General features: G+C 42.9%; 1 protein-coding gene across 2 annotated transcripts in view; it reads left to right on the top strand.

The window, feature by feature from the left end:
• Window positions 1–25,041, top strand: part of kaznb (kazrin, periplakin interacting protein b) — a gene marked incomplete at its 5' end in the record, with an annotated part of 161,686 nt that overhangs the window by 17,033 nt on the left and 119,612 nt on the right. For both annotated transcript variants that reach the window (XM_079579517.1, XM_079579519.1), the window contains one exon: window positions 17,113–17,270. In XM_079579517.1, coding sequence (XP_079435643.1) covers window positions 17,113–17,270 — 158 coding nt within the window. The remainder of the gene's footprint in view (window positions 1–17,112; window positions 17,271–25,041) is intronic.

Below are 25,041 nucleotides of genomic sequence, written 5' to 3'. Positions count from 1 at the left end.
ACAGTACTTAAATACTCACAATTGTGAGTTCATGAATAGAACTGGTTATATTTGATGTATATTTTTGTGTATCCAAGCGGCTGCAGACTCCTGAAGTCGACTTTCATACTGCACTTCTCACCTGGCGTCTCCACTGTCACCTCTCCAGTTCAGTTAGAATCATCTTGAATTAATTTAGACCGGAGCTCCAGATGTCACCTTCGCGCGGGTTTGCACTACTGAAGATTCAGTGACATGAACCTTCTCTAGAAATAAAGCTAAATAATTCTAAAATCATTCCTTTTTTCTCTCAGCTCGATCCTATAGACGTCAAACTCCCCCTGTAAAGAGTAGGCCTATGTCACACTTTCTCCGATCTTAATCATTTTGTCTTGACTTGTGTCGGCGTTTGAAATCCAGCCTCTGCGCACAGACCTTTTCCAAACATGTGGCAGCACCAGCTCTGCGTGCGCTCCGAGGTCCTCGCAGGTAATGATTGTGAGCGGTTGTGCCTTTGAACTCCCGCGCTTGTTTACCTGCTCCCCCAGACGCGTTAATAAGTGATCGCGCCATACCTGCAGCCTGAACTCATTTACTCTCCCAAAACCTCTTCTCCAATTTGAATAGCGAGCATCAAAGCCTGCACCAGACACCGCCACTGCGTTTGAACGCCGTTTGAAAAGTTTTCCAAGTAAAACCCGTGTCTCTGTAGCTGTCACTGTGGAGCGCTGTGACCCGTTGATCCTCACTGATGGGCCATATACGGTTCTTCTTCTCAGGCCGTAATTGGTTGCAGCCTTGTCACTGTTGCTGCCTCCAGCGCTAGAGCCGAGCGTGCAGGATTCTCCCATGTCATGTTCGGGCGCACATGGACCTGTAGTAACAAGCTGTGTGTTTACCCCCAGCCCGAAGCAGGCGAGCGACTGCATCCATACTGTCCTCTTTACGTGAGATGGAGAGAGAGAGGGGGGGGAAAGAGGGAGAGAGACCGAGGGAGCTCATCGCCACTCCTCCTGCTGACAGTTTGTGCTTCAAAGTTTATCCTTGGGCAGAATTGCTTTGAGGCGCCGTTAAAAGGGCCCTGCATATGGCGTCCAAAACTCTGTGACTATACTGTAAGCTGTCGAGCCAATTCTCCATGTTGCAGAGACGGACATTTCCCGAAAGGCTTCATAAAAGTAGTACCCGGAGAGAGCAGCGTGAGTTTGAACATTTAGTTCATTTGGAAGCATGAGCAGTGGTGTTTAGGGAGTTATTCACAGACACGTCGGTTGATGGAAAGACTATGAAACATCCGTTTCTCTAGCTGTGTTTAGAATTCGGCTTTGGGACCACTGTTTGTCAGTCAACAATGGAGCGATTTGTAGGATCAGAAACGGAGTGCGATGATATAATATGATATAATATATACTGTGCATTATTCTGTTCACACGGCAAAGGCTAGAAACTTCTCTGGTCGCATGTCAAAAAGTGTCAGAGATAATATAATAGATTAAATATAAATAAATACATATGGACTAGCAACTTTACTACATTAACATGTAAAATGCACAGATTATTTAATTCATTTTATTTAAAGTGCATTTTACCTTTCTTAAGGGGACTACACGGAGTTTAAATTTTTTAAAACTAAGTATTTTCATCCCCCCTACATGTTCCAGCCATGTCCTAATGTGTAGAATGAGCCCAGACCTGTTCACCACAACGGCCTCTAAAATCCTGCACTGTCACTCAGAAAGTTGTTCGAGCTTAATATAGAGACTGCATTTACGCGTAAGGCCTGAAGTGGCAGTAGTGAGCATAAAATGACCCACTTGCATCTCTTCACGGTAGCTTTCTTAAAATGCATGTGACACATTAAACACAATTTTTATATTCAAGATTTTGCCAAAGATTGTACCCAGCTTTCTTTAGTTTGGCCATTTTTGTGATGTTTATTGTTTCACTTCATTATTGGACACTGACAGGAAGTGACATCGATTAAGGCAACACGATTTTGTTGCCGTGCCAACCATGTTAAGTCATTGGGAAATGAGTCAAACCGCTCTGGAACTTTACCTTTATCTATGTCACTTCCTGTCAGCAGCGGAAAAATTCAAATAACGTTTCTGCCCAACATGTCTTCACTGGAACACAATTATAATTATGCTGATGTTAGCTGATGTTATCCTTCTAAATAGTGATATTTTCAAAAGCATTGAAACATATGCACTTTAAATCAATAGTGCTGTTCCAGCAGCTCGTGCCCCTGACCCTTGACCTTTTGAATTGGCCTCTCACCTTTGCCATTTTCATACATCATTTCACGTGTTGCCCTTTGAGTGTATGAACTGCGGTGCGAGCTGTGTTAGTCTTGATTAGAGTGAACCTGGCCCCCCATCAAACTCCAATTTAAATGAAAAATATGTCAATCGTTTGTGCTACGTTTGTGCTGTAAAAATCTTCGTTTGTGCTGTTATCGTTTTTGAGATATTGATGACTGTTTTTTGCACGCAGTGTGTGTTGCCGTGCGCCTCTGACACGTGCGCGCGCCTCAGAGGAGGACGAGGGTGAACGCCTCAAGGCTCTAAAGTCTGTAATAGTTTAAAAACCGAACCAGCACAAATGGAAATCTTTACAGCACAAAACAGCACAGATGAAGAGGAAGCGGTGACACCATTTTTACCCGTTTTGGAACTTTATAACGAGCAGGGTGACCTCAGATCTGACCAACAAAACAATCATTAATATCTCAAAAACCCTAACAGCACAAACGGAGATTTTTACGGCACAAAACAGCACAAACGTAGCACAAACGATTGACATATTTTTCATTTAAATTTGAGTTTGATGGGGGGCCAGGTTCACTCTAATTTAGTCTTGAGGACCCCTACCTCCCCCCTTTAGTGCCAAGTCACTGCTCCACTGTGGAATACACACGTCTCCAATCTTTTTGCTTTAAATGAGCTTGAAAGTGCTCAGGAAAGTTGACGCGATCGTTTCCCTCTTTGACTGCGGGGAGTGAGCACAAGCAAAAAAAAAAAAAGAATTTCAGCCTCAAAGGAGTTTACAAAGTTCTTCAAAGAAAAACCCACTGAAGTCCACAAAGGAACGCAGCCCCGCGCTTACACGAGAGCTGCCAGGTGGGGGCAGTGTTGCTGTGGGCACGAGTCAAATCCCTCTGCAGGTTCAGGTCTCAAGAGAGCTGGGATGAAACGAACGGTCATGCACAGTCTCGGTACAAATGGTCTCAGCAGGAAGACAAGCTGCATCAACAAATTTAGAAGACACTTACAGTACATGTGCCTGTGCCCCATTATTAGAGTATTTCCTATTCTATTCAGGAAGGGCGAGGCAAATACATTTGTAGAGCACAAGTCGTACACGCAGTAATGAAGTATTTTAACGAAACAAGAGGGATGTAAGCAAATAAGCAAACTGATGCATTTCTTCACACACACATCATTATTTTGTAGCCATTTTGACAGACAGAACAGATGATAACGCTGTGAGTCTCCACAGATTCACAGAACAAGGTTAATTTGGTGAACCTTTTCTGTCAGTTCTGCAAGCTAAATAATATGTTAGACAGCACACACAGAGAGAGAAGCTGAAAGTGCTGCCGGCTGTGGTTTCATTGTGGTGATGTTCCTCCGGGCTGCCCTCAGGTCGACGGCGCCCACGGATTTTTATCACAGAATGGAAGAAATACACAGTTGCTGCAGACAGACCTGACAGTGGATGAAGTGCAAAGCTTTTATGCCCGTAAACATTGGCCTAGCATTATGTGGCATTGATGGTTTTCTCAATAAAGAGGCCATTCTCTATATTAAACTCAAGTTGATTTGATGTCTTTCAGTGATTGATATAGACATCCAGGGCAGTACTACAAACTACAGCACATGTAGACTGGCTATTGTAATGCATGGATTCACAATGAGATATTTCAGATAGTACAGGACAGACCACATAGTTGAAAACCTCACATAATTTCTCACCGTGCCATTATTGTAAACAGCAATTCCGCATCCCCTGACTTCCAACAAATGCATTTATCGACATTATGCATGCAATTTCCCACAAAGGTTGCGGATCCACTGCCACCGCCACCGTTCCGCACTCAGGTTTCCGGCTCGAGCTGTAAAAGCGACCGATGTGTGCAAACAAAGCCCCCCATCTGCTGCGCGTCAGCCTGAGGGGAGGATCACACGCATTTGGAGACAGGATGAATGACACTGGCAATGCAAACCACTGGCTGTTAACATGGCGCGAACGTGTGGCAGGCATGGAGGAGAGAGAGCCGTGCATGCTGAGCAGATGAGGAAACAACTCTTGCCAGCGACAGATAGTGTTGCCTTGGAAATAAATGTATGTGAGAAAGTGGACGCTTGCCATTTCTGTGGAAAGCATCATGCAAATCACATTATGGCAGACGTGACTGTGTGTATTGTGGTATGAATTAGCTTTGGGACCTTTGAGAACATTATTATTGCTTTGTGAACCTTCCTTGTTTTATTCTTGTATTTTATAGAACTGGTGGGACACAGGCGATATTGTAGTTTTACCAGTTCCATGCTATTGAAATTGAAGGATCAAACCTTTGCACTTAGACTGACAGGGCTGTACCTTTTGTTGTTTTAATCTGGAAAAAAATTGAAGTTTTGTTTTGCGCTTTACGTTGTTAAATCAAAATTGACTTTGCAATTTTTTTTTTTCTCAATCAATCAAGTTTTATTTCTCCATTTCTTCTTTCTTTTTTAGCAAATAGCAAATGACTTCCATGTCGATTTCAATATGTGTGGGCTAGACCAGGGATCTCCAACCAGTAGCTCAGGAGCTGCCAGTTGCTCGCCAGGCCTTTCTAGGGAGCTCACCAAAGACTTTCCACATCTCTTGCATGCATGCATTTCCTGTTGGTTCTGAACATGCTGAACACAATCTGCAAACAGTCAGGTTAATATTGTAAAGTATAAGGACTAAGCTCAAGTCATTTTCTTTTAAACATGATCTTGTCTACTTATTATCAAGGGGATGTTATTGCGGTGTAAAAGCAGCTCGGTAAAAAAGGTTGGAGACCCCTGGGTTAGACAAACACGTTGCTTGCTGGTCTCCGAGACGTCTCTTTAGAAAAGGCGATCTCCGGTCTTGGTGCAAACGAATATGTTTCGATTTCAGCAGTTGTGTCGATTCTATGCGTATCTTTGAGATCTCCTTGGTCTCAGAGACATTGCAGGGACGTCACAGAATCGTCTCACAGGTTGAGGACAACACATAGAGTTTGCAACATTGCCACAGCTGCTTGAGAGCGTGTAGACCTCTCAGAGATCTCTGTTCGTTTTCACCAAGACGACCTGGAGACTCGCCTTTTCTGAAGGAGACATCTTGGAGACATCTACAGCATCTATCAATTAGTCTCCAACTAGTCTCCAGGCCAGTGAAATAGGCCTTTTGCATGACACTTTGTCACAATGACCACGCAGGCATATCGTTCTGACTGTTGTCCACCAGACGGCATCATCCAGTCACTCACTGCTCCACTTTTAACAACACAGGCGCTGCGTGAGTCACCGCAAGAAGATCCTGGGTTCAACAGGGCCTTTCTGTGCGGACTTGGCCCCGTGTTCTCCCCGTGTTCTCCCCGTGTTCTCCCCGTGTTCTCCCCGTGTTCTCCCCGTGTTCTCCCCGTGTTCTCCCCGTGTCTGTGTAGGTTTACTGCAGGTGCTCCAACTTCCCCCACCACTGACAACATGTACAAAAGGCAAGAATGAATGAGAGTGTGTTTGCCTGTGTGAGTGAGTGGTGGTGGTCGTGTAGTACGTGATGTGTGAGTGAAATAAGCGAGACAGATTGTCAGTCTTGCTTCCGTCAGTCTACCCCAGGGGCGGCTGTGGCTACCACAGTAGCTGTAATCACTGTAATCACTACAGTGTGGCGCTTTGAGAAACCTGGTAACACAGGCAAACACTAGACAGGTGTAAGCCATTATTGTTATTATCATTATCATAATAAACCAGGAACATCTTGTGAGAGCTGCCGTTTTGGAGAATCTCTGACCAAGTTGCCTTTGCCAAAAATGCAGAAATTCTTACTTCAAGGACAAAATGTTCTCTCTCAGCTACACATACCCCCCAAGTGTCATGAAGAAGAATTAGGTTATTTACTTCCTGTATTCATGATGCTCTCCCTGGTTGGTTTGAAGTGATCTTTTCCTGCATCTGACTATCTGCTCACTCCAAAACACACACAATGTTATATAAACGACTCTAATGAACAACTTTCCTCAAAGACATTACTTGATTTAAATATTTTCCTCATCACACGCCTTCTTTATGGCTCCTCTGTCGCTCATTTTCAAAACTCCTGTGGCTGCGTTACATATTATTTCCCATTAACAAAGCCGCATCGTCCCCACTGGACGGCGTGTATTATGAGTGACTGCAGTTCTTGTACACAGCTGACAAAACAGCGACAGGCCTGATTAGTGCCTTTGTTGATGTCCAGTGGGCGGACGCAGCGATGGTAATAGCGTGTCCTGCGAATTCAGAAGCAGCACCTGTGTGTAGGAGGGAGCCCCATCAAAAAACAATGTCCCTCTGATTCTAATTACATTGCATTAACTGCCCGAAGAATTCATGACAGCATTTTCTAGTCCAGTGAATGGTGAAAAGTCCTGAAAATTGCACCAGTAAAAGTTGTGTGGCGGTGAATGTCTTTCAGTTCAATACAGCTCATGAGATGGTTAACATGTACGCAATAAGAGGTAGCAGAGAGAGGGAAGGGGAGAGTTCAGATTCCTGACTGGAGTGAAGAGGGAATGTCATGGCCACGGTATCAGAAAATGTTCCTTCTATTTCTTTGGTTGGTTTCATGGGATTAAAAAAAGGGAAAACAATTTGTACAATGACATTTTAATAGTGCTGCTATCACCAAACGCGCATAATTAACCAGTGTTTTCAAGTTAAAAGAAACAATATGCTCTTGTTTGGCTTTTAAAATGCCCTCTGCCTTGGTGTGTTACGTTCAAGACAAGTTAAAAGTAAAAAACAAAACAAAAAACCCTTGTTCTTGTGCAGTAATTTGTCTTCCACTCTCCATTTCAAAGCTTGCCAGTACCTGCCGAAACACACTCGCAAAAATTTGTAGCTGCAAGAATGGCAGGCTGGGAGATGATTGATGTATAAATCGGAAAGTACATCACTGTTTTACATATGAAGATCTACGCACTACAAAGCCGGACATGTATTTCTTTTCTTTGGAAAACGAAATCTTTTTTCTTTTAGTTTATTTCTTGTTAGGAACAGTGAAAAACCATTCTTTTGAATTTCAAGCTCGTAATTTGAGGTGTCAAATCCGCCTTGTCATCGGAACAGCACAGCCTCCCCAATCACTGTTTCCAAGTAGCAATCAGTTATACCAATCATTTCTTCAACGTTTTTCAGCCATTCCCATTTTGGCTTTGTCAAAATTGTCTTGCATGGGAACGAATTCACCCAGGGCTTAAGGTGTCAGTAGACCCCGGGACAGAGAGTTGTCATAGGCCCCACCCTGATTTTCTTATGACATGTAAAAAGAGGCTTGCAACACACATTAATTGTATTGATTACACAAGAATTACATATTTCAAAGGTATTGAATGAATATCAATAGGCTACCGCCTCACATAAACTGTAACAGTGAAGGTAGTCAAGACTAAAACCAAACACAAAACCAGGCACAACATGACAACATGAGTTTGAATAATTGTCTCCATCCATCCATCTTCCGCTTTATCCGGGGCCGGGTCGCGGGGGCGGCAGTCTCAGCAAAGATGCCGCTTCCTGATCCACGCACACCTCCTCCAGCTGTTCTGGGGGGACCCCGAGACAACACCAGGCCAGATTTTGGCCGCTTGTATTCGCGATCTTGTCCTTTCGGTCATTACCCAAATCTCATGAGCATAGGTGAATATACTGTAGCCACATCTAAATCACACTGAAGGCTCGTAGAGAAGCTAAATCATTGACTGGACTGGGTTTTCGTAAAGTTGAGCTAAGAAGAAGCTTCTGTGACTGCAATCATAGCGTCCTCAACTTTACCAAAACTCAGTCCATGATTTAGCTTCTCTACGATGGATACTCCCTGGACGAATAAGAGGCTCAGAACAGAGGACACGGCCATAGACAGTTAAATAGCGATGGACCGAGGGTGCCCCATAGATTTCATTGTGGGCAAACGAAGCTCAGCCGGGATAACAATTTCAAAGGGTTTTTTGGAACCAGCTCCACTATATTGAATAGGGTGATAAACAAAGTTAAAATAACAAAAAGAAAAATATAGGACACTGTTGGCATGTTCAAACAAACACTTGGAGGCCAGAATGACAAGCCTGTGTTCAATAATGACTTAAAGAGAGGCCAAAACGTTTCAATGTAAAGTCCATATGAGCCAGGAACTTCCAGAGCCATTTCCTTCAGGTTACAGGAAGAAGTCGGCCACAATAATTCCATTCTTGATTTTACAGTCTATATGGCCACGGCAGAGGAAGAGGAGTGGTTGGAGGGGTCTGTCTTACCAGAGCGCCCTCTTCAGGATGCAAGTTGTAAGTCTGTAATAGTTCATTGTGACATTAAAATTCAGTCAGCAGCTCCTCTCATCTCCAGGTGGGAAGACAAGCCTAAATTTGTGCTCAACTGTTAAAATAGATAGATCCAAAATAAGTACTCAGCATAACACACATTTAAATAAATAAATAGTGAGAATATTGCTTGAATATAATGCTGTTTGGATGCTTTGATGTGCTACCATATTAGAGTCAATCAAATTTTGTAAAAGATAGCAAGACACAAGAAACACAATTTTGCAGATTATTACGCATTATGCACGCCACCACGTCTGTTTTATATAGTGCTTTTGCATTCATTCATTCACTGTGGTCATAGTAAACTAGATGTGTTGCCACTGCTGCCCTGGGGTAGAGTCACGGTCACGGGGCTGCTGATCTGTGCCATCAGCCCCTCTCAACACCACCAACTACTCACTCCTTCATTACAAAAGGCGAGGGCGAACTTTGTTGCCCAATCTGCACCTCCAAGATTGGACCCGCCAACCCTCTGGTTATAGAATACGACCCGCTCCAGTCACGTCACCACTTCATACACCTTTGCCTTTTCATTTCTTTGTGGCGTTAAGTACTTAAAAATAGTTGCGTGATAGTGTGCTTGAGGCCAACAGGGGGCGCACTTCTTCCCCTTGTGTTTTGTCAGGTGCAGCAGTGCAGCGAAGAAAGTAAACTTTGGAAATAGTTTCCTTACATGCCAGACAGGACAAAATCAAAACAAGTTGGGTGGCGGTGTGTCTGGTATGGAGGACAGTGGCTGCCAAAACAATAAATATATCTATAAATAAATAAATCAATAAAAGATCAACTGTGCAAAGAAATGCATGCATTTATTTTAATAAGTGCATTTATTTATTTATTTATATTTTTATTTATTTCTGTATTTATTTATATATTTATACATTTATTTATTTTTGTATTTATTTTTTCTGTATTTATTTATTTTGTATTCATTTATGTATCTATTTATTTATTTCTGCATTTCTCTTAATGTCTGCAAATCATGGGGAGGGTCTTGAGGCCGCTGCTGTAAGCTCATTGGTTAATCTTTCTTCATGCACAAAGACTGATTTCAGACGCTTTATCCAGCACAGACACTGCCAAACGTGAGCTCTGCTTCAGTCTGACAGGGCACAGATAGTAGAGCGGGTCATCTTGTGACCAGTGGTTCAAATCCTGCAGGGGCACACTGTCGTCGTGTCCTTAGGCAAGACACTTCACCTGCCTTGCCCCCAGTGTCTGCGTACATTGGTGTATGAATGAGTGTGTGAATGGGTGAGCGGATTCTTGCTGGAAAGCTAAATGCACATTTGATCTTTATTTTATTTATTTATTTATTTATTTATTTATTTATTTATTTATTTATTTATTTATTTATTTATTTATTTATTTATTTATTTATTTATTTATTTATTTATTTATTTATAGATATATTTATTTATAGATATATTATTGTTTTGGCAGCCACGGTCCTCCATACATGATAGAAGGGGGAAGGAACTATCTTTTGGGAAACACAATTTTCCTCTCTTTCTAGCAGTTTTCTGGCTGAATATGAACTTAATTATCACACACAATTAAAGTCAAGTGTAAATTGGGTCCATATGGATGTTTTTGAACATCACATTGTTCAGCAGAAGCAGGAATAAAAAGGCAGTCGTAGCTAGCTTTAGCATGAAGCATGATGTTAGCATTGAGCATTCTCTGTTACTTATATGGGCTGTTGAACCACATTGCTCCTCCCCATGTCTTTGTATCTTTATTTAGTAGAAAACTATCTTCATAATTCAGCGTTTGTTCAAGTAGTTTTTGAATTGCTGGGTTGCAGGTGACATCACAGCGTTCTAAAGGCCTATACTCTTATATGGAGGAAAAAATATTTTGTTTTTGAGGAAATTTTTGGTCTTGAGAGATCATGGACCCAGTGACTGATATTAATGATATATTTTTTTAATTCATATATTTTCTTTTTAGCTACGACTTGTGAAAGTGTAATGCTGTTAATAGGAAAAACTGGCTCCTGCCCCCGCTGGGTCCGATGACATCATCACATTCTAGAACCCAGCAATAATTGTTAAAAGTTTACATTTTTCTCTTTCTTCAAACATGACCATATATGGGCGATTCCAGAGATTCCAGGTTAGAATGCAAAGTCACATGACCTGATCTCCATGGAAACTTGAAATGATGCTTTGTTTAAGATAAGATAAGATAAGTTTAGTGCATGCAGACACTAACTTTGATCAAAACGAACACCATTTTCTCTGCTCTTTCGGCTACTGGAAGCGGTAACATGGGTCCTTTTGAGTATTTTTGGTACGTTTTTTCCGTTTCCTTTCAGAACGAGGCTATGTGCACTTGCAAATGTGGCGTAGATAAGGAGGTGTTTCATTATGAGGCCACTAAGATACAGATCTTACAACAGGGCTGCATAGTAAATTCCTTCGTCCGCGATCTGCACGTAAACTTTTTTGTTGGCCTTGCCGTAGCCATTCTGGTAATATTGTTCTTTAAACTCTTAAGACGAATGCCGATAGAGCAATGTTTCCTACGTAACTACGTAAGAGCAGTCCTAATTTTCCCATTTTTCCTTGTAATAGCAACACTAACATCAGACTATTTTTCAGCTAATTACTTTCCTATACTGACAGCGGCTAAAATTAATGTAGTAGAGTATTTAGCGACACGGTACTTTGATTTGTCACAGTCTGTTGAAAGGACAGACGTCTGCTTGTGTTCTTGTGGGTTAAATCAGGAATATGTATTTCCTGATGTCGTCAAACAGGTCTTGATACAGGAAGGGGGCATGCAACACCCCTTTCTCAGCAGACAGGCCATGGAGTTTGTGGTTGGAGCTGGCTTAGTCCTTTTTATATGGTATATAATACCGGCACTCATCCCTTGCCTATGCCTTGTGTTATGTTTATTCAAGCTATTACTACTTGTAATCGTGGTTTGGCTCCCGGGTTGTTCACGTGCAGAGAGGGGTTGTTGTAGCATCTGGGAGAGAGTCGTAGTGTTCCACTACAAAGCATGACAGGGAGGGGAGAGCCTGGTCGGTACTTGGATGGGAGCCTGGCGAATGTAGTGAGTGTGTTGGTGGGGGTTGGAGGGGTCAATGGTGCAGACTGGTTGCCTTGTTTCCTCAGTCTACCCCAGGGCAGCTAAGGCAACAACAGTAGCTTGAAAGCAAAGTCTAATAAAGAAATTCCCGCACACTGTCAAATCCCTGAAGATGGTTTATCTAAATTGCAATGTTTCGAACAGTGTCTTCCTCAGGTAAATAATTGTTTGCCTGAGGAAGACCCTACCAGGTCGAAACGTTGCAATTTAAATAAACCTCCTCCAAGGATTTGACGATGTGCGGGAATTTCTTTATTAGGCCCGAGCGCCATCAGGGCTGGCGAAGGGCCTCTTGTAAGTGTGCGGTCGTGCACGTTCCGTGCATTATATATGTATGTGCACGGGACGTGCACGACAAGAAGATTGCATTAGTGAGTGTTTGAGTGCGCTCCGCTTCGTTCCGTGCACTGTCCAATTACAATGTTTGTTTTCTGATACATGTGCACGTGCATCAGAAAACAAACATTGTAATTGGACAGTGCACGGAACGAAGCGGAGCGCACTCAAACACTCACTAACGCAATCTTCTTGTAATCTTCTTGTATACATATATAATGCAAAAATCAACATTGTAATTGTACAGAGCCCATAAAAGTCAATGGGCGACTGGTCACTGACGGGCATAAAGTGCCCGTCAGTGACCCAGGACCTCTACCATGAGGTAGGATGCGCGAGTGCTTTCCGAAAAGTTGAATGCCTTGGTCTCGGTATGAAAGAAAACCTTCGATATTTCATGATAGATTAAGATAAGATAAGATAAGATAAGATGGTACTTTATTGATCTCACAGATGGAGAAATTGCCTTCGATGAGAGAGCATCCGGCAGCAGCACCCATTCAGTGCGCACCACTCTTTTTCCACTCTTTTTTTTCTTTGGTGAAAGATCGTTGTGTCGCGGCCGCCATCTTCACTGTTTTGGTCACAGGAGGAGCACTGGTTGATGGGAAATCCGTAGACGATGACCACGGCGGTGGAGCTCTTGCGCTTGGCCACGATGTTCTTGGCCACACAGGTGTAGTTGGCCGTGTGGGACAGACGCGCCTGCTTGATGATCAGGTTGTGTCCACGGTGATGTAGAAGTTCCTGTCCTCGGCCGGGTCCATGATCTCGTTGTCCTTCAGCCACTCCACCCGCATGACCTTGGAGGATGGAGAAACTGTAGCTGCCCTCTGTCTCCTCTGATCATCTGAAACGGTGCACCGCCTCCTGGGCGTGTCCCCGTCTCAGAGCGTGGTGTCCTGCACTGGTCAGCTCCACCTCGTCCTTCCTCTTCCTCCTGCACAGCTCCCTCCACAGTCTATCACCATCTCCTCGTTGGTCCCTTTTGTTGTTTCCTGTAGCTCCTCTTGTGACGCCTCCTCCGTGCTGCAGGTGTGGGGGCTCTTGGTGCCTCTTCACTACTCAGTGTCTCAGAAGAAGATGTTTGTAGATCTCAAATGGGTTTAGCTGATAAGCAGTTTGTTTACCTTTAAAAAGCTGCTTTCTTCGGGACCATTTTGGACTCTCAAAGTAAACAAATCCACCAAACCTCCACAAAAACACGGTAAAGACGTACAAAAGTATCCAGAAAAACAACGTGGTTCGCTGTAAAAGGCAAACAATTCAGCTGCACTAGGAGAGAGGGAGGTCACTTCCTGTTTTCACGTCGCCATGACGTTTTTTAAGCATAATCATCATACAGATAAGAGATTTGTGGATGATTCAGACACACATGGGTTTGTGCAGATAAAGGCACAATAAGGACAGTTTCAGCCAGACAAACACATCAGATGAATAGAACAGCAGCTACAAAGCAGCATACAGGTATTTGAAGCTGTTGGTGCCTCTGGAGTCTCCCGAACATGAAGGTGTAGGACCCTCCAGAGGCTGCAGTTGTGCATAAACCTTCTATCCGGCCTCCCCTAAACGGTTCATTGAAGCTCATGAACAGAAACGGCTGCAGTGGCTCCGAAATACATGAAGACTCGTTTTCAAACAGTCTTGTTCACTGATGAGTGTCTGAGTTTCCAGACCTTAAAGGCGCATTATGGAACTTTTTATGAGTAAAATAGTTGATATTTGATCTTATTTACCTGGTAGTGGCCCAGTGGGTGTATGAATAATCAGCATCACAGTGGTCTCTAGGACGCGCCAGAATCAATTGTTTTAGAGGTTTTATAGTGAGAGGGTCCGTCAGCAGTGAAAATCTTCAAATCTTCTTAATACAGGAGTGCACATAATTATTCACATGCTGGTGTGAATCTCTCAGGTGCAAAATATGTTGATGAACTTGTGACCTTCCCTTTATGTGAGTATTTGCTGAGCTTAAACCGTTTTAAACACTAACTTCTGCCTGAAGCTGACCATTCTTTCCTATGGTCGCTAAGCTAAGTGATTAATCTAGCCAGTTTACACGAGAGTGTCAAGAAAATTAATGTGGCTTTCTTGGTCTGTGATGTTAAAATTTATGGACAGAATAGGCTCAATGCACACAAATGACACGTGACTCCGAGTGGGATCTCTGTTGTTGTTCTGTCATGCATCAGAGTGTGGACAGGCGGGGGATGTTACTGACATGGGCGCGACTGAAACAAAACACTCCCGGGGCCAGATCTTGTGGCGGCGCATGGGGCGGCGCAGGCTCTTGGCGAATGATTTTCCGAGTGGCGGCGCTATATGTGCCATTCGCCTCCGCCACCTGTGAGGGGGCGTCACAAGAGGAGGCGACTGCACTGATGGAAACACGGCTGATATTCACTTCCTCGTTTACATTGCTCTGTCATGCGTTCTTTCTTAAAGGAATAGGCCACCGTTTTTACATACTAAAATATGTTCTTACCTCACTTTAGTCGAGTTAATATATCCCCGTCTGGTCTTTGTCCGTGCGCTCTGTCACGCAAACGGAGCACATACGCAGCCTCTCCCACATGTCACATAGCTCCGAAAAAGCTCACGATAGAAGCTACCAAGCTCTTCCACGTGTTCCCTATTTAAATAAAGTTACGTGAAGTGTTTTCATGCGAAGTATATTTACACAGAAATGTAACGTGTCGATTTTATAAGCAGATAAAAAGGGGGACTATATTGTGAGGCGTAATGATACGAGGAGTAAAACGTCCGCGCAGTAACTCCTAAAGGTTATTGACGGAAGTGAGCGGGGGAAGTCTTTAGGAGTTACTGCGCGGACGTTTTGCTCCTCGTATCATTACGCCTCACAATATAGTCCCCCTTTTTATTTGCTTATAAAATCGACATGCTACATTTCTGGGTAAATATACTTCGCATGAAAACACTTCACGTAACTTTATTTAAATAGGGAACACGTGGAAGAGCTTGGTAGCTTCTATCGTGAGCTTTTTCGGAGCTATGTGACCTGTGGGAGAGGCTGCGTATGTGCTCCGTTTGCCTGGCAGAGCGCACAGACAAAGACCAGACGGGGATATATTAACACCTCTAAAGTGAGGTAAGAACATATCTTAGTATGTAAAAACGGTGGCCTATTCCTTTAAGCCTTAGGCTCTCACAGGTCAAACTAAAAACTTTATTTACCCCATCGTGAGCTAAACCATGTTCACGTCTCGAGAGAAAAAGAGCTACAGCGTCCGCTGTGGCGCGGATTGGCCCGCGCTTGGCGTGAACGTGAAGCAAAACAAAAGCACATGTTCACCCCCCCCACTCCCACACAGCCACTCTCCTGGACGCGGAGTCGATCTGGTTGGAGGAAAATGTGTGTCTCCACCCACTTAAATGCGCCAAGTCTGGAGTGGCAAGATCACAAAGTGCGCAAAATGTCACGCTATCGTCTCCGTTTTGATGCACAAGATCGGGCCCAAGGGATGTTTGGACTGTGAATCAATATGGAAGTGTTTCTCCTTAGATTTTGCTCATAAACTTGCATTGTCCTCCCCTGCTCCACATCATGAGCATCGGGTGAAGCTCTCATTATGTTTCAGTGTGGCTCTAATCTAGGCCAATGTGTTAATCTCATCAAAATCATCACCTAAAGTAAAGTGTTGTATCACACACATTAATAAGATCCAAACTGTTGAGAGCTCCAGAGATAAACACAACACACACAAAAAGAAAGCAACTGTAGCTGAATCTCCTGCTGAAAAAACATCAGATAAAAGACAAAAAACTGCTATTGACAATATTATACCTCTCTGTTTCTCCAGGCAAAATGAAAATATTATTATAGGCTATTTAAAAAAGCCTTCATTGTGTATGGAAAAAATAATTTAATGATTAATGTCAGATGACTTCCTAAAGAAAATCAGGAGTGAAAGTAATATTTCTGTGTGATCACATGTTTTAAAGGAGTATTATAGTCAGCTCTACAGCAGATTAAAATCAGATAAATCCCATTATAGTGACTACGACGAAGGCTGTGTTGGACCCGGAAATAGAGTGATGACATCATCAGATCAACACTTAAAGGGACTCGATGCAACTTGGTCATTTTATACTCACTGCTGCCACCTCAGGTCTTACACGTAACTGCAGGCTCTATATTAAGCTCGTGCATGACGGCACTTCGGACTCGAATTAACACTTTTTAAAGTGACAGTGCAGGATTTTAGAGGCAGTTGTGGTGAACAGGTCTGAGCCCATTCTACACTTCAGAACAATACTGGAACATGTAGGGGGATTGCCTTTTTAAACTCTGAGTAGTCCCTTTAAAAAACGTTTAATAGCTAATTTAATAATGAAAACTATACAGCCATACAGCCTTGACAGTGCCTGATCGTGTCTGATCTTGGAAGCGTAGCTGGGCATGATCAGACTGTGTGGAAATACCAGCTTGGGGCGAATGGCTCTTGGTTGCCCACATTGCCTAGAAATGATATAAGGTATGTGAGTGGGAAATGGGAGTGGTCAGAGGGTCTGAAGCAATTTGTTTTTTTGTGCATCTCTCTTGGATGATTTAAATCACCATATGAACTTTACAGTGGTGTCTGTTAGTCTTCCAAACAGGGGAGGCCCATACAGATTTTCATATTGCTATTGCCAAGTAAAGTCATTGCTTAGTTTTGACAAGAGTAAATAGTTCTGATTTAATTGAATAACATGTATAAATAGCCTCTAGTCTGGTAGCACAAAGTGTGAATTTCGAAGCCCAATGCAGTTATAAATCCACTGAGTACTGGGACATTATTCTGGTGTTCTGAACAATTGGATTATTTAATGGGATCGCGGGCCGTTTGTGTTTGGGAGGATTTGGGCGGTAATGACGTCTCTGTGGTCCAGAAGAGGATTACACTATGACGGAGCAGACAGCAGCGGGACCCGGGGTTTTTGTTCTGTACACACTTTGAAAAGTCAATGGGAAAATCCACCAAGCACTGTACGTAAACTGCCCAAAATACTAATCCATAAATGACTACTACCACTCTTACAATCTCCAACACATGTCCCCCCTTTCCTTGTGTTAAATGGTCTTTCTGTGCCTTTTGCAGCGGTGCAGTCTCTGAACAGCCTGAATGACCAGATCGCTCAGTTCATGGTGCCCTCTCCCTGCAGTCTGCCCGAAGAGGACGAGTCCTACGTCCCGGGACAGAGGGACAACCTGAGACAGTCCATGACTCTGATGAGACACCTGCTCATGGATGCACAGGTGAGAAGAGGGGGTGGGACAAAGAGGGCAGAGGGGCCAATTATGTTCATAACGTGAGTAGTAGAGGCGGTATGTAGTTATTTGTAAGTTTAATTATAGAATAAGTACAAGTGAATTTTGGACAACACCAGAGGGTGTGGAATGTTGAAGTCAGCCGGGATGGCTTGTTCTCAAATGTCCTCTGACATTATTCAATGGGAATATCATCAAGAACCAAGTGCAGTTCACTTTGTTTGTTACTATAATTTACATTGAATTAATAAGAAAATGTGCTGGTTCCATATGCACAGGTGGATAAACAAAAAAATATATATAATAAATTCACACAGCATTGTTTGAAAAAGCTTCTGCAATGTCATTCCTTTTTCTCCAAGATCTTGATTGAAGATTGATAATGGAAGAGTGTGACCACTGTGCAAAACCTTCTCCAGCACATCCCAAAGATTCTCAATGGGTTAAGATCTGGTGAAAAAAATGATGTAACATCCCACCTTGGAATTTGACCGTGCCATCAGGGAAGAAGGAATTCAATTATGAAAGATCCAGATGATCTCATTCTTTGGGTACATATTGTTGCTGAACCTGACCAACAGTTTGTTAAATCCATCCATCCATCCATTTTCTTCCGCTTTATCCGGGGCCGGGTCGCGGGGGCAGCAGTCTCAGCAGAGATGCCCAGACTTCCCTGTCCACACACATTTCCTCCAGCTGTTCTGGGGGGACCCCAAGGCGACACCAGGCCAGCTCTGAGACATAGTCCCACCACCGTGTCCTGGGTCTTCCACGGGGCCTTGTCCCACTAGGACATGCCTGGAACACCTCCCGCGGGAGGCGACCAGGAGGCATCCGGAACAGATGCCCGAGCCACCTCAGCTGGCTCCTTTCGACGTGAAGGAGCAGGGACTCTACTCCGAGCTCCCGGGTAACTGAGCTCCTCACCCGATCTCGGAGGGTGCGCCCAGACACCCTGCGAAGGAAACTCATTTCGGCCGCTTGTATTCGCGATCTTGTCCTTTCGGCCATGACCCAAATCTCATGACCATAGGTGAGGGTGGGAACGTAGATCGATCGGTAAATCGAGAGCTTTGCCCCGACTCAGCTCCCTCTTCACCACGACAGACCGATACAGCGACCGCATCACTGCGGACGCCGCACCGATCCGTCTGTCGATCTCACGCTCCATCCGTCCCTCACTCGTTTTTTATTTTATTTTCGTTTCGTTTGTTAAATCCAGGGCAGTGCATTTACCCAACTAAGAGTAATGTCACTTAAAATAAATTGACTCACGTAGAAGTAAAAAGTGGTAAAAATACTTCTTGAGTACGCCATTGGAGTACTGAGCGTAAAGTGATTTAAAAAATGAATTACACTTTATGCCACATTACATCACTCTTTTGTCACCAGCAGATAAACCCATGGTAGAAAGAGTTACCCAATGTTTTATTCAAATAGTAGTAGTAGTCCTGATAGTGGCCTGCATCAAGCCTAGGATTGGTTTTATTGGCTTTCACTCCATTTTTATTATTGTTTCAGAGCCACTTAGTTCAGAATTCAATTAATGGCATTATACGCAAACCTCTCAAAAACCTGCACATTTACACAGGATTGTTTTCACCCTAGTGTCCTGGTTATTGCTCGTTCTGAAGGTGAGTTTCATCACATTCAATTGAGTCATCGTCTAATCATTTTGAAATATCACTATCGTAACTTTATAATGAGCCTGCTAGTCTTGAATGATTTCCAGAGACCCACACAGGTAGAGAGGCACTTTAATAAAATGTTGTTTTTTTGGAACTTCTAATTTTATTCGTGACGCTGTTTTCTTTGTCTGGCTAAACTGTTGTTTCAGAATCTGCTTCTATTTCATTGCTGCAAAACAATGCTTTCTCTTCAGACAAGCTCCCGTCTTGTCTTGACTCAGGCATTTATCTTTTACCGACGCAAAACAGTTCAGCAGTATGAGCAGTTAACCGTGTCTTTTCAACAATGTGCCGGAAAGTTGGATTTGGTTTCATTCACACTCATTTAAATCCCTATCCCTCTTCCAAAAACTGCACAAAGTCCATTGTTAAAGCGCATCCGCTCATATAAGTCCAAGGTAAAGTAGTTAAAAATCAGAATAGTTGCGTATTCCGCGTCCTTTTGATTAATAATGGATCATGGCACAGTGATGCATGAGGTCCTCCTGAATTACCACTCTAACCTTGAATGATTGATGTAGAGATCTATTTAACATCTTTTTTATTTTCCGATGCTGTTTTCTAGGACACAACGCCTTTGCTTAAAAGTTGGCGAAATCAACAGAAACACGGGTTCTTATCTCCATACATTATTTTTCCTTATTTTCGGCCTGTAGAGGTTTTCTTGTTTGTCTAAAATGTCCCATTGGGAGGTTTCGAGAGGCAAAGGTTTCGAGGATGTTCTGTGCTCAGTGAAGCATCAGCGGTGGGAGCGATGGGTCCCAGCATTTTGACCTTATGTTTTGTTAAAAGTTTCACCCTCAACTTCATGCTTTATACATATTTTTTTCCTGTGTCAACAAGAACCGTGAGCAAAATGGACTCACTTGGAGTTCACGTTTTCTCAGAAGATATAACTAGTTCTGCAGTATCACACAAATGTGGACTCTCTCAAATCCCGTATTAGTCAGAATTCCACCTCTTAAAGCAGTACCAAGTAACTCGATTGCAATAATAAATCCTTTCCGTAGTCCCTTGGGGGTAATACAAGTGTTATTGAGATGATTGGGGGGTCTTTCATCTCCCCTGGTGTCTCTGGCCAGAAAACCACACTTGCAACTTTCCTGCACCGGATTGGAGGTGCAATACACACTAATAGAATCACGAAGAAGAAGCTAGCAGGCTAACGGGCAAAGCTACCTTCGGCTAGCACCACTTAAACAGTATAGGCTATATGCACAGTTTTACCATGTGACGTCTTCCTGGACAGTCAGCCAGACGCTGGACTTCCTGTCGCCGATCGTTTACATTCACAATTAGCAGGTCCCACACAAATAAAGAGAGAGCTCAGGATCTGGTTAAGGACAACGAGTTACTGATGGAGTCACAGAAACGTGTTACAAACATCATGTTCACTGTGAATCCAGCCCCAAAGGAAACGCCAGCTGTCGTAAGGGGCGGAGCTTTTATCTTAGAGCTAAAGGCTAGTGTTAAAAAATGATAATATAACATGTAAACAAGTAAATATTATTTAAACTGCTAACAGGACGATTCTTTTTTGCGCAGTAATCTTCACTTTACTGTGTGGATGCCAAACTACTCCTGGTATTATTACGCCTTACAATATAGTCCCCCCTTTTATCCGCTTAGAAAATCCTCATTGTTTAATTTTGTGTAATTATACTTTGTAGTGGAACACTTCACGTAACCATATGTAAATAGGGAAAACGTGGAAGAGCTTGGTAGCTTCTATCTTGACCTGTTTTGGAGCTATAGAGGAGAGAGGGAGAGGCTAAATGCTAACGCCGTCTGCGCTGTGTTTACGTGACTGAAGGCATGGGTGAAGACCAGACAGAGTCCTAAAGAACTCGTCAAAGCTAAGGTAAGAACATATCTCAGTATGTAAAAACGGTGGCCTATTCCTTTAAGTCTCACGTAATATTTTCTAACCTGCTCCAGTCACATCCGAACTTTTACTCGCTGTCCTTTACCAAATCTTGAGCTATTGCTTCATTTCTGTGGGACCTGCTCATTTTTAATGGGAAGAGACAACGGACAGGAAGGACAGCGTCTGGTTTACTGTCCAGGCGGAAATCACGTGGGGTCACTGTGCACTTAGCCCATTTACAGCCAAGTTTGAGTAAAAAAAAGATCTTCATTGTGTAATTGGATGCACAATATCCCTCTCTCCCTTTGTCTTTTCTGTCAGCGTAGTATTTACTCTCACGGACAATTAATGAGTAAAAAAAGGCAACATGCTACGACACCTGCAGTGGCGCTTATGGCCTCTAGGGGCATGAGTTACTTAGCACTGCTTTAACGTCATAACCAAGTGCATTTTCTCCAGTTCAGCTCTTGCCAAATCTAAAAGCAACAGGAGCTTAAAGACTATAGGCCAATGTGACGCCTCATTTGAAAGCTTAGACCTACAAAACTGATCGCAACTTTTTTGTCGCGTTGTTACCCCTTTGTTGTCACATTTTGGAAGCCTTTTTTTGTGTTTTTTCATCTCTTTTTTGTCTCTTTTTCATTACTTTTTACTCGTGTTTTTTGACGCTTTTTCAATTTTGTTATTGTTGTTTTTTCAGTTTTTGATGCTCTTTTGTTTGGCTTTCATCCTTGTTTTTGTCGATATTTTCAAGAAGCTTTCAGATTTGGGTAATGCCAGACTCAGTTCAGGTGGTGAACTTCAATGAATCCACGTCAGCAACGCACCATCAGAATTTAAGATAACGCCGGGTCCCAGATTCACGTGTTTGTAAAGCTCGGCCAGTCAGAGATTAATACTTACCTTCCTTTCAAACTAAGGAATAATACATAGAAAAAAACATGAAGACCTGTGCACCCTCAGTAGCAATTATAATGCTTTAATCATTTCATGTTCCACCTGCAACTAGTCTGTTTGGATCTGGACGAGATGACGTGAGCAAATCACAGTCCAGTGTGGGCTTATATAGGCTTTGAGTAATTGTTGATTTCAGTAACAGATTAAATTGTCTTTATGGGCTTTTTCCCCACATGAACCACATCCACCAGAAGTGCTTTTAAAAACAACTTCTCAGTCATTCTATGATTTGAAAACCCAATTAAGGTGCGTGGAGTATTGACCTGTAGCAGATGATGCGTTAAGCATTCAAACTTCCGTCTGTTGCTCCTTTTAAAGAGAGAAAAAAAAGGGAGAAAAAAATAAATTTGCGAGAACTTGAACAGTTGCTTTTGAAAGCCGTCCCAGGATTGATGATTGCTTGGTGTGTCATTTTCGCGAATGAATTATGTATGACCCTGATTCGCGGCCGGTGTGACTAATCAAGTGTATTTCAGTTTGTGTGGAGGCAGTGGATGGAGGCAGAGGAGTGCTGCGCTCCAGGAAATAGACAGCGCCAAGATTATAGCCACATTCCACCGATGACTGGGAAATACCATTCAAAAACACTCAGTGCAGTGTGCGAAAAGTACTTGACATAACCACTGATACGTATATTCCTTTAGAAATATTTTAGCTCATGGTGTTGAGTCATTTTAGTAGTTATTAGTTTACTTTGTTTTGTAGCAGATCACGCAGTCAGCATTATAGCACCCTCCCATATGTAGTTTATTCGGTTCATTTATTTATTTATTTACCCGTGTTCCAGCTTCTCCTACTTGAGGTGTTCGATGCCAGATGCCCTCCCTCTCATAAGTAACCTTGTAATGTGATTTCAACCTGGATAGACTCAAACAGACGAAAGCGGTGATTAGGAAGATTTATTGACATGTATATTAGTTTTGGCGATCAGACCCCGGCGGTAACATCGATGTATGAAAGTCAGTGTGGATGAACAGCTTGTAGTTAGGGACGTCTTCCCCCGGAGCCTGGACACTGGTGGTGGTATGGACGACCCGTGAAGCTGCAGCAGGGAGAAGCCGTGGATGGAAGAGGCGGTGATGGGGCGGAGGCGGGTCGCAGTGCAGCTGGGAAGCGAACAAACCATGATTGCTGGAGCTTAAAAGCGGGACCGAGGGTGATGATTGGCTGCTATGGAGGTGCGGCTCTTACGCTGATGGGCTGAGGTGGAGGTGTGGCCCTCTCGGAAGCGATCATTGGCTGGAGGTATGTGATGCTGAAAATCGTCTCCCAGGTTGAATTAACGCCTAGGCTTCATTTAAAGGAACAGGCCACTGTTTTTCCATACTGAGATATGTTCTTACCTGAACTTAGACAACTTGATGTGTACCTGCCTGGTCTCTGTGTGGGTGCGCTCAGTCACGCTAAAGCCTCTCCTCCTCTCCTCTATGGGGCGTTTTCCCTACTTTTAAACGTTTACGCGAGTAGTTACACGATCCAAGTATAGTTATACAAAATTAAATATTTTCTAAGCGGATAAAAAGGGGTACTATTGTAAGGTGTAATAACGCCTTAGAAGCACTTCGACGTCTGCGCATTAATCTTCAGATTTCTTTAGGAGTGAAGATAGTTTAGTTTAGTTTATTTATTTAGAAAAAACAGGGACAGTGCACAATAAACATTAACCTCAAAGGGAGAGATGCATTGTACCAGGTTATAGCTCAAGTGCTAATTTCCACCCGTAGTCCATGGGCAGGCTGATGTTATAGTAAAATACATAAAAACATCCTGCATACATGGATAATGGCATTTACATTGACCAAGTTCATAATAGTTAAAAGCAAATCTTCACATACACAACCATCAGATAAAACACACACACATACATCCGGTCACATGTGGGTGCCAGTTTGATTTGACAAGAGCCCTTTCTTTGCCAGGCGTGAGAACATGTAAGAGTTTGTGCTTGTTATCAGCTCTGTTGGCAACTTATTCCACTGACGAGCAGCCACACAAGAAAAAGCAGAGTTTCCAAATGCTGTCTTTGGTTTCGGAATCCTGCATTGGCCTCGCACTGTAGATCTTGTGTTTCAGAGCCCAGAGAGATGAACTTTTTAGTGGAGGTGGAGTTCTGCGAGGATCGGATCGTCTAACTGCTCGCGTGACTGTATTTAAATAGGGAAAACGTGGAAGAGATTGGTCACTTCTAACTTCACCTCCGTTTGGCCCCATGGAGGAGAGGAGGAGAGGCTACATGCTAGCAACATCTTTGGTCTTTTTGCCACCAGACAGGTACGCATCAACTCGACTAAGCTCAGGTAAGAACATACCTCAGTAGGGAAAAACGGCAGCCTGTTCCTTTAAGTGGCGTGATCGAACGAGAAGGATGAGAAACCCCATTAAACTCGGTACTGGTTTTACCCCATCTGTCATTAAGGCGAGACACTGCAGGTGAATAGGTAAAAAATGTATATTTACAGATATCAATTTGAAACTTTTGCTGTCGATCACTGGCATAAATGTGAGAGAAAAAATACATAGCAAGTTTTCTGTCATTTTATCTTTTCATATAAGAACAAGGTGTTTTATGCCTAAAAATGCTCCAAATTTCCCATCTTTTCGGCGACGAAATCTGAATAATGGATAGAGCTACATTCAAATTTATGGTTTCATTTTATTGATAAATGAGTTGCCAAGACTTTCTCAGAGGGGATTTTGGATTTCTTGTTTAGTTTTAAAATAAGCTGTTTTTTAGTGGAAAAATGTGTAAAAGATGTAATTTTCGCCTTATATTTTGACATTCAAAACTCAATAAATTGGGCTTAGGGATTAAATAATAAAAAATCCCTCTGAAAAAATCTTCCAAATATTGTTCAGTCCAAGGCTGGAAAATGTGAAGTCTTTAGGTCCGACTGACGTGAACATAGTGTCGCCACAATGACAGAAAAATGTGTTTTGAGAAAAAGGCCCTAGAAATTGCATTCTCCCATATAAGTCTATGGGGGAACATTGAATCAGTGCAATATTTAAACATGTTATTGTGAAGATTAGGCATATTTTTTGTTTCCGGGTGAAAGCTTGTATGTTCAGAGACCAATTTGGCCCAAAACCTGAAAACTGAAAAAATTGAGTTTTGCCTGTAGTGTCTCCCCTTAAAACCTTTAAAATCCAATCAAAAGGCATCTCTAAAGTGCTTTACGAATTGAAAATGTTTTTCCAGCCCCCCCCCCCCCCAGCCACTCAAACCCACCCTGATCCCCTGAAATAC

The sequence above is a fragment of the Gobius niger genome (genome assembly GCF_951799975.1).
Source record: "Gobius niger genome assembly, chromosome: 20".
NCBI lineage: Eukaryota > Metazoa > Chordata > Actinopteri > Gobiiformes > Gobiidae > Gobius > Gobius niger.
The sequence above is the reverse complement of the archived record's forward strand: the minus strand, read 5'-3'. Positions and strand labels throughout refer to the sequence as shown.